Source organism: Calypte anna, chromosome 1, assembly GCF_003957555.1.
Source record: "Calypte anna isolate BGI_N300 chromosome 1, bCalAnn1_v1.p, whole genome shotgun sequence".
NCBI lineage: Eukaryota > Metazoa > Chordata > Aves > Apodiformes > Trochilidae > Calypte > Calypte anna.
The window spans coordinates 82,529,265-82,538,813 of record NC_044244.1 but is presented as its reverse complement, the minus strand read 5'-3'; the positions used below and the strand labels follow the sequence as shown (position 1 = coordinate 82,538,813).

At 40.3% G+C, this 9,549-nt stretch overlaps 1 protein-coding gene across 1 annotated transcript; it reads right to left on the bottom strand.

Annotated features, from left to right (window-relative positions):
* Window positions 1–436: 436 nt before the first annotated feature.
* CCDC181 (coiled-coil domain containing 181) lies at window positions 437–8,963 on the bottom strand. Its single transcript, XM_008502635.2, has 6 exons — window positions 8,951–8,963; window positions 6,543–6,698; window positions 5,091–6,068; window positions 2,514–2,660; window positions 1,758–1,912; window positions 437–1,134 (listed from the first exon to the last, which is right to left on the bottom strand). The coding sequence occupies exons 2-6, from the start codon at window positions 6,678–6,680 to the stop codon at window positions 972–974; spliced, it is 1,581 nt and encodes a 526-aa protein (XP_008500857.2). The 5' UTR covers window positions 6,681–6,698; window positions 8,951–8,963; the 3' UTR covers window positions 437–971.
* Between the last annotated feature and the right edge of the window lie 586 nt (window positions 8,964–9,549).

Here is a 9,549-nt window from a genome sequence, read left to right as displayed (position 1 = left end):
AGCTGCAGCACTCCAGTCAAACACCAGTACTTTCTCAACATGCCTGTTATTATCTTCAAAATGTTAAGATAAATGTGATAATGGCAAATTTGCTTTACATCTACACTTTCATGCCACAGTACTTCCAAAAAATCACCTTGACCATAAAAAATATCGTGCTGGATTCTTAAATCTGTTGGGTACATAGCTGGACAGAATGTCCCTTATTTTCCACTAACTTTGATTTCATGAGTGGCCTCTGCATGTTCCCTGACGAGTTCACAATTTATCTGGGTAAGGAGATGCAGTTAATTAATTTAGCAAACAGACATGTATACTAGGAATCCAGCTTTCTTGATATTGGTAAAGGTTGTAATTCACACAACCTTTTAATTTCATGGAATAGAAAATACTGAATATGATTCACAGAAATAAGTTTCAAAAACAGTTGCACAGTCACATACATGTTAGCATTCCAGTAATTTTCCAATTCCACTTTCTCTGAACTTTCTTATTTCTCTGAATAAGAGAATCCTCTGGTCCAGCCAGAATTAACAGCTGGTCAACATATCAGTAGAAAGTGGTACAAGAAACAGCATTTTCCAACAATATTACACCTTGTACAGTCTTCATAAGCAGCAGCAAACAGCAATATTAATCCAGCAAAAATTCAACACTTCACAGATTGGCCTGCATCCAGGAATTCATGGTGGAGTTGAGAACACAATGCCTTTTTTAAAGACAGAAATGTCTAAATAGATCTCACACTCAGATTTGGTCAAACCAAGAAGATCCCTGAGTTACACAGAAGAGCAGGCTTTTCAACAACATTACAAATAAATAGATAGCAAAATCATTATCAGTGATGGGAATTGTGAAACTTGCTTCAAAGCTTTAAAAACACCACAAAAAGTCAGTAGCTGTAAAGAGCGGAAGTTCACATCTTAAAACCTAAGAGGATTCCCCCCAAGAACTGTGGTTACATCAAACTTTCAACTGTAATGGTCTGTGAAGCGAAAGGCTTTCGCTTCTGAGCTAATGCACTGTATGTTCTGTATCTGTTTTGCTCTTCTGGCTTCTAGTCTAAGCTGCCTTACTCTCTCTTTAGCAGCAAGTTCTTCTGCTCGTTTTTCTTCTCTCTTTCTTTTTAGCCATCTGTAGAGAGAGAAAAAGGACTAGAAGTACTGACAGTTGGAACTGAAAGTTTTACATCATCCATTCAAAGAAGACTCGCCCCCATTTCATTGGAGTCACCTCGTCCTGTTAGGATGAAGTTGGGTGGTCCTGGCTGAGCCCAACAGCCAGCCACTCCCAAACATGGGAAGCACTGTTTTTTCATCTCAGTTCTGCTCCTGCACCCACCTTTAACTCCCACCTTTTATTGAGCTGATTCCACTCATGGACTCGATGGGGAAAATAAATAAATTTGTTGGATCAACTTTCTGTTTGTTTAATGAACTGAATCAACCTAATCCTGTTCCAGATCAGGCAAAAAGAGGTAGGGAAGAAGGATATCCCTTTTTCAGCAGAAGCAGTTAACTATTTCAATTTATGTTCTCACATATAATTTTAAAATACTGAACATAAAAAATTAAGGAATTGTATTTTTTTCTAGGGTATAAGTTTATGAGGGCAAATTCATGAAAAAGCAAAACAAAACAAACCCAAAACACCAATAAGGACTTCAGCAGTAAAGATGTACCATAAAATTACTACAGTCTGAAGCTGATAGACTAAAAAATTTTCTGATATGATTCCCTAGCAATTATCCTACTCACTCTTTAAAGGCTCTGTTGCATTCCTCTGTTCTTGGGAATAAGGTAATTGCCTCAGCTTGGCGTCTCAAAATTTCTATCTTTTTTTCTTTCAGGTGTTCTTGGTGCTTTTTTTTAAGCCATAACTTGAAAGCTTCATCTGGATTCCTATTCTTCTCCTATTAAAAAAAAAAAAAGACATATATACACAGGGCATATCATTACCTTTATATTAATCACGTTATAATATTTTTTTTAACTCTGCTGATATCCACCATGCATGAAATATACTTCATATGCAAAGTAGAGCACATGCTAATCTGGCATGGAAGAGATACATGAGCAAGCATTCAAAGCAGTAGGTTTTAGAAAGTATGGATTTAGCTTTTCAAGCCCATCGCTACAAGACAGGAACTTCAGAACAGAGAATCTAAATTTTCAGGTTTTGGTTGGGTCATATGCATTAACTGCTTGCCACTGAGTTCTGATGTTAAGGGTTTCAACTTCAAAGGGTCTTCTGGCTGCTTGTTCACTGCAGGGTTCAATCAAATAATTCTGATAAAAGGGAGCGCTGCTGCATCACCTGTGATTTTTCAGCTATTAAGTTCGTATAAGCAGCTCCCAGCACACAAGTCACCCTATCAAGCAGTACAACCCTAAACATAGGGAAAACATTTCCTATCACTGTAACTTTTCACATGCTTATCTAAGAGTGTAGGCTTAGCATTTGGTTTTCTTATCTAACCAGGGCACTACAGACCCCAGTCTGGAAGATCTTACTTTGCTGTTCAAGTCCTCTAGCTCCTTTGCACGACGAATTCGCTTTTCTTCTTGCACTTGTTCTTTCTTCTTCTGCAACCAAGCTTTAAAAACCATCTCATTCTCTCTTCTCTTCTGCTCTTCTTGTTCCCTTTTTCTTTCTTCTTCCTTGAATACAATTAAGAATGAATAAGCTTAGTTTTTAATAAAATTATGTTAATCTCCAAAGGCCTTCATTGTCACAGTAGATACTAAATAAGCCATTGGAATTACCTAAGAGACACAAAAATAGTGATGAAACAGAGATACTCTAAAGACTGCATCATAGTTGATGTTACATTTAGGAAGAAATGACTGAGCACTTCTGTTGTTCATATTACATTCAGATGCTTTCACTCTAACCCCTTTTGTGATTACCTCCATTTCCATGATACAAATCAACTCACAGACATTTCAACAGCAGCCGACAGATATTAGCTTAAAATCAGTTTAAGCTGGTGCATTTTAAAAATGAACACAGCTCTCAGGTTAGATGGACTATTAAATCTTAAAGTATAGTTAACTACTTGAGGACTGCAGGCACCACCTTATAAATAAGGAATTTTATCCGGACATAAAGTTGCACTGTATTTGCTTAAGAAGTATTCATAGCGTAGCACTTTTTTCGAATTTACAAAATTATTGTTACAGTATTCAGAAGTTTTTAAAATTATCATATTTCAGCTAATGACAACTATCTAAAAGGAGGGTAAGAGCTTTCAAATAATGCTTCAGAAAGGTGACGAGGACATTTTACTAGGCTTTGTCTCTCTTTGACATAAAAGCTACAATTCTCACTCAGTTCAGCTCAGAGAAATCTATTCTTGCAAACAGATGATTTTCCTCCCACCTACAAAGAACTTTCACACTATAATTCAAATTTACAATATGTAATTTTCTGAAACGAAAACAGATGAATTCCAGTAATGTCATAAAATGTTTCATGCCTGTGAAATCCATCACAGGATGGACGCACTTCACTCAAGAACAAAGAAATAAGGTAATACATTCTTACCTTTTCATAAAGCATTCAAGAGCAAAAGAGATTTAGCACATACAGTGTGGAAAATAACCTCCCTTATCTCCTCCACACTGCTTTTTACTTTAAATACAGTGTGGTGTCAAGAGATCTAGATTTGTGTGTACAAAGAAAACACATCAGATGAGTAGCTCTTTAGATTTTATACCCTTCGTTACCGAGCTAAGCCTCAGCAAACTTTTGAAATAAATCAGGATAGACCCATTTCCAAGGATGGGAATCAAGCTTTAAAGCTATTCAGCCAGCTTGCTTAGAACATCATTGCACAGAAAAATGGTAGGAGCTTCATGCTCTTTTTATAGAGCAAAATAAAAAAAAATTACCTTTTGCAGTAATTGTATCATCATAATGCAAAACAAAGAAAAACATTAAACTTTTTTAAATCTTTGGTTAAGATTTCTGAAGTTATTGTTACAGCTGTCAGAGGCTGACTCTCTTAATTCACTTTTTTCTGAATTTGGAGCTGAGAAAGAATTAAAAGAATTAAAAGGCGTTTTTCCCTAGCAAGACATAAAACATGGATTTAATTTTCTAAAACAGAATTATTATTTTTCTTTTAGATTACTGCTCCCAATAGTTAAAGAAGAATAACCAGTAATACTCTCTTCTTTTTGTCTTCTGTGTATTACCCAGGTAAAACAACAGAGAAAGGGAAAAAAAAAAATCTACTTTGCAACAAACTCATTGAGAAAAATTACTACAATGCTCAGCCATGTAAAACCTTTACAGGAAAAAAGTATCCAGTTATATTGCAAGTTAATATTGCTTCATCACCATGCATCTTAAACAAGCAACAGGGCCTGCCACTTTTGAAGTCAGCTGCATCTTCTACACGTTAAACACACACACACACACACCCTTGCTCACAGTTCTCAAAGTCATTCTGTGTAAATCTTATTTCACATCTGAACAGTCTCCCATACAATAATTCCCTATGACATACTTCATGAGCACCCAAATGTGCACCTGCATTACTGGGGTTAATGTTAATGTCCTACACTGCAGTGTAATCTGTAGATACACGGTACCATGCGCTGCTTTTCAGTCAACAGAAGGCCTGTTAGGTAGGAAGAGAGTCAACAAGCAAAAGCATTAAGCACAAGTGTAGCAGAAGACAGCCCATTTATGAAGGATACATTAAAAAAATGCTTAATATCACTTGTAAGCACGGCATGATTCTATGACACTCTGTAGTTTGGTTTGGTTTTCTTTTCAGGAAAGGAGTTTAGGGAGGATCTGTACAAACTCCACAGGATGATAATAATGATGATGATGTTAATAACAACAACAATAATAAAAAATAACACTAACAATAATTGTAATTATGTATTTCCGTTATATATATATTGTCAATATAGCAATTGTAATGATGATGCCTCTTTTATCATGAAAACATGGAACAAATGCCCTGAGCATCTGGTCTCCGTGAAGCAGAGGAATAGGACAGACACTGTGGTCTACAGCATTTGAATGAGAGAACATCTGAATGAACAGAGACCGTGTTGCCTCTATAGCTTTACCTCTTTCCTCAGTTTCTCCTTCCTTTGTTCTATCTGCTTCCGCAATTCCTTTTGTCTGGGAGAGAGACAGTAAGTGGAACTCCTCACAGGCACATTTGCTGACTGTGCCCTCTGGGGAGTTTTCCGTTTTCCCAGAAGTCTTGCAGCATTGATAGCAGTACTTGAACGACGCCTTGGGTTAGGTGGAGGCTTAGGTAGATAAACACAATCTTCTCCACCGGGAGTAAAAGACTGTGCTCCTGGTGTTACTGGAGGTAGTTCCTTCATTGGAGAGACACTGCCAAAAGGATCATGCTGTGAAGATTTTGGAGACATAGGCTGAGTTTCAATATCAGTAAAAGAAACACTTACTGGGGGCAAAAAGCCCTGGCTTTCAATATCATGTAAACTTAAGAGTTCAAACTTCCCATCTTTTTCCACTAGGATTTTACCATCCTTCTTTTCCTCATCCTTGTCAGCATGTGGCAAAAGTGGTGTATGTTCCTGTCCCATTTCATTAGAAATCTGCAACTGTGACAGCCTATTTGAAACATCATCTCCTCTTACACGGTCAGTTTTACAAACTTCGGCATCTTCTAGAGGAGGAATTTCAAGATCCACTAACTTGTCCTTAAATTTTAACTTCCGTTCTCTGTTTTGATCAACAGGAGCCTGGTTCTCCAGCAGCTTGTTGGCTTCTTCAATTTTTTCCAAGATGTAACGCTTTACTTCTTCATCCTCTTCCTCATCTAGTTCCTGTTGGTTTTCCAGCTTGGATTCCTGGACAGAGCTTTCACTATCAGTATCGGATACATGGTCCCTGTGCTTAATATCAGACCTGGCTTCCAAACTTTTTTCATCGGAGGGACTCCCTTTCACACCTACATCTCCTTCTGAACGCTGATCTAGATTTTCTTCCATTTCATCATTGTCTTCCTCAAAGTTGTCTGCAACTTCGAAAATTTGTGCTTCAATATCCTCTTCATTTCTTTCAGGACTCTAAAAAAAAAATTAAAATAAACTCATCTATCCTCCCAAAAAGAACAGTATCACACAAAGAGAAAAGAAATAGTAGAAGAGAAGAGCAGTACTAACTACCCTAATTCTAAAACAGGCTGTCAAATAGTGCACATCATAACTAATAGCTTTTTTGGTACTAACAAAGTTTAACCATGGCTTGCACAGCAAAGCAATCAATGACAGCATAAAAACACAATGTGTGTTGCACAAACCCCTTAAGGAGCCCAGAAGTACTTTTGAAACAAACATTTTCTTTTCAATTAACACAGAATTTTTTGTTTAAGGCAATTACAACCAAACTAACCAGTTCACTAATGAAAGGACCCTTCCTTGTAAAAATTCAGTTAATACACCTACACATTTCAAGCCATACTGAATTTTGTGCTCATGATTCTAAGTATTACTCAATTTTATCTTCTAAATAAGACGATTGGCACTTAATTTAACGAGTACCTCTCTTTCACTAAGGTCTTCTTTTTCTTCTTCATTAATTTGCCATTCAAGGTCTTTTTCAAAATCATCCTCATATTCTTCACTTGCTGTTAAATCACCAGAATCTGCTGAATCTCCTTGGTCTTCCTTTTCACTCATTTTGGTTTTAGAGCAGTACTATAAATACAGGAACAAAAATCTTTTAAAACTCCAGTGACACCCAAATACAGAACAATGACATCTCTTATGCCACCCACATCAAGCTTGTGAGCAGTATCAGTACAACCACGTTAGACAGTGCAAGACCACCTCAGAACTAAGAATCACTAATGGTTTATAAACGTGAAGGGGTTTGGCATCTCCAGCTCCAACTCCCTGGGCAAGATACGAGTCAAAGCAAACTGAGATGATCTTTTGCAGCGAGCCTCTGGCAGAGCCAAGAATTTATGATCTCTTAAGTGCTAGTCCCATCCTCGAGCACAGAGATCACTGATTTATGTTTATGAGAAGTACTGCTTCTGGGAAAAGAAGAAATTGCTTCTTTCATTGCCTGCTGGGAAAAGGATTCAGTTCTGGTTTAAATTTCTGAGGAGGACAACAATGGGAAGTACTCAGTAGGCAGTTAATCAGGCTGGAAATAGTCACATTGATGACAAAAAACCATCTTTGGAGTACATAGTACACAGGTGCTGGAGGACTGAAGGACTCCTGCTTAAATTGCAGCACTTGTGGGTCCAGGCTGACTGCTGGCCACCCCTCAGCTCAGCTGCATCAATTGAAGGCATCTGTCACCATCTGAAGACACAAATAGGTTAAGCTCTGTGGAGAGACACATCAGCCTAGACAGCTGATTCTGCTCTTTTTTAGTTTTAGTCACTCATCATTCTTGCCCTGATTTCTTTATTATTGTTTGTAAAAGCAAAACAAAAGAAGGCAATGTGGATTATTCAAAAGTTCCTGCTCTCTTTGTACCCTCTGCAGTCGTCTGGAAGATGCCACTTCTAAGTGTCACTCTTGTAGGACAAATCCCTGTAATTTACAACATTCTATAAGATCCTGATAAGGCCATTAGCATATGGCAACACAATATGGGACATAAGATTTTGCACTGGTCCTGGATGGCCCTGGGACAGCAAGACAACTCTTGCTGTGTGACCATCCTGCCCTTCCAGACAAAAAGAGTTGCTCCTGGGCTTCCCAATCTGTCTAAGCATTTTGTCATGTATTTTGTAAACATTTTTTCATCTGGAAAATGCTGCTTAAATTCCCTCAAGCTTTTGTTTAAAATGCTGGTTAGCATCTCATAGTTCTCAGTTATTTACTCACATGAGTACCAGTTCTCTTTCTTTAAACTCTGCACTTGACAAGAATGCTGCTCTTTAAGACCTCAAAATTTATTCAAGATTTGTTTAAGAGGAATGGTAATACAGCTGTGTGCTTTTGTTGCATACTTGTTTGTTTACCAAACCCTTCTTTCTGTTTCATCCATACTTTGTTCAAGAAAATGTTACTTTTTTTTCCTAATTCACTTCTTTTTAGCCATAAGAATCACGATAGTTTTCTGAGTTAAAATTTTCAAGCTTGTTCACGCCATTGCCTTAGCCCTCCACACCCTATTTCCTTCACGTTTTTCCTGCACCTCTTCTCATACGACATGCAATGATTTTTGATGAGAAATGCCCCTTCCTTCACAGGTATCCTTTGTTTGGGTAGTGACACGTACCTGGGCTCTTAATGGAGGTTACTTTGCTCTATTACATATTCAGCAGAAAATAACCATTTTACTTCAACTTGTCATAATGGTAAGTGGATGCAAAAGCTACAACGCTGAACTGTGCCTTCAACTAAACACATTCACATCAGTCTGCTACACCCAACACAAGTACTGAAAACCGTTCAGTTTATTTAGGATATGTAAAATACAAGGAGCAGCATAAGAATCAGACTCTTTTGTTGTAACATATACTAGTCATGGCTGAAAATTTCAGTTTAATGACCTTCTTTCTGAAAATCCTCCTATTCAAGTTTGTGGAGTCTTACGAAGTACAAATTAAAGGGATCTGTAATAGGAACCGAAAATACTCAGAAGACCTCAAGTCTTCACTTCACCTGTTTCCATTCTATTCCAGAGGGCTGTGGGTGTATGCTGTGACTGACTTGCTCTGACACACTTAGGAACGCCTCTGCGGGAGTACACTAAGGCGCCGGCTAGGCACAGCTACAACAAAAAGAGGGATGGAGTGGCAGACTTCTGTTTTTTCCCCCTTTGTCCCAAAACACGCACAGGTGCAGATTCATTAACCCGAACCCAACCCGGTTACGGCGGGGAACGTCCAGTCCCGCGGCGGGCCCAGCAGTATCAACTCCACCATTCAACGAGGGCACCTTGTGCTCATGGCGACAGCCATGCCCCACATACAGTGCCTCACCGCGATTACAACCGGACACCCCGAGCAAGCGAAGCGGCCTCTCACCGGGCCGTAATCAATACGGGCCGGCCGTGTGCAGCACCAGGCCCAGCCTGCAGGTGCGGCGGCCATTCGCTGCAAACCGGCCCTACCATCTTCCCGCGGGAGCCGGCCCCGCCTGCCCCGGACACTCGGCTCACCGCAACCCCGTGGGGTCCCGCCGCTTCCCACCCGTCCCGAGGGACGCGCTGACACCTCCCGCCGAGACCCGACCCGACCCGCCGCTCCTCCTGGCGCCGTTGCCATGGCACCGGCGTTGCTGTGGCAACAGCGCCCGCCCGCCCGCTCACCTTCCTGTCACAACGGTCACCGCCGACGGTGGCCCCCGAGGACCAAGCCCCGCCCCGCCCTGCCCCTTTTCCCCGGTACCTTTTCCCCGCCGCCGGTACCGAGGCAGCACCGGGAGCGGGGATGGGCGCGCTGGCGAGGCGGCACCGCCCCGTTGCCATGGAGACGGGGCTCCGCCCCCGTCGCCCCCCGCACCCCACCCTTGGCTTTGTCCCTCATTTTCCCGTCTGAGGCCACTTTAAGCCCCTTCGTTTCCCCCTAGGTTCCACAGT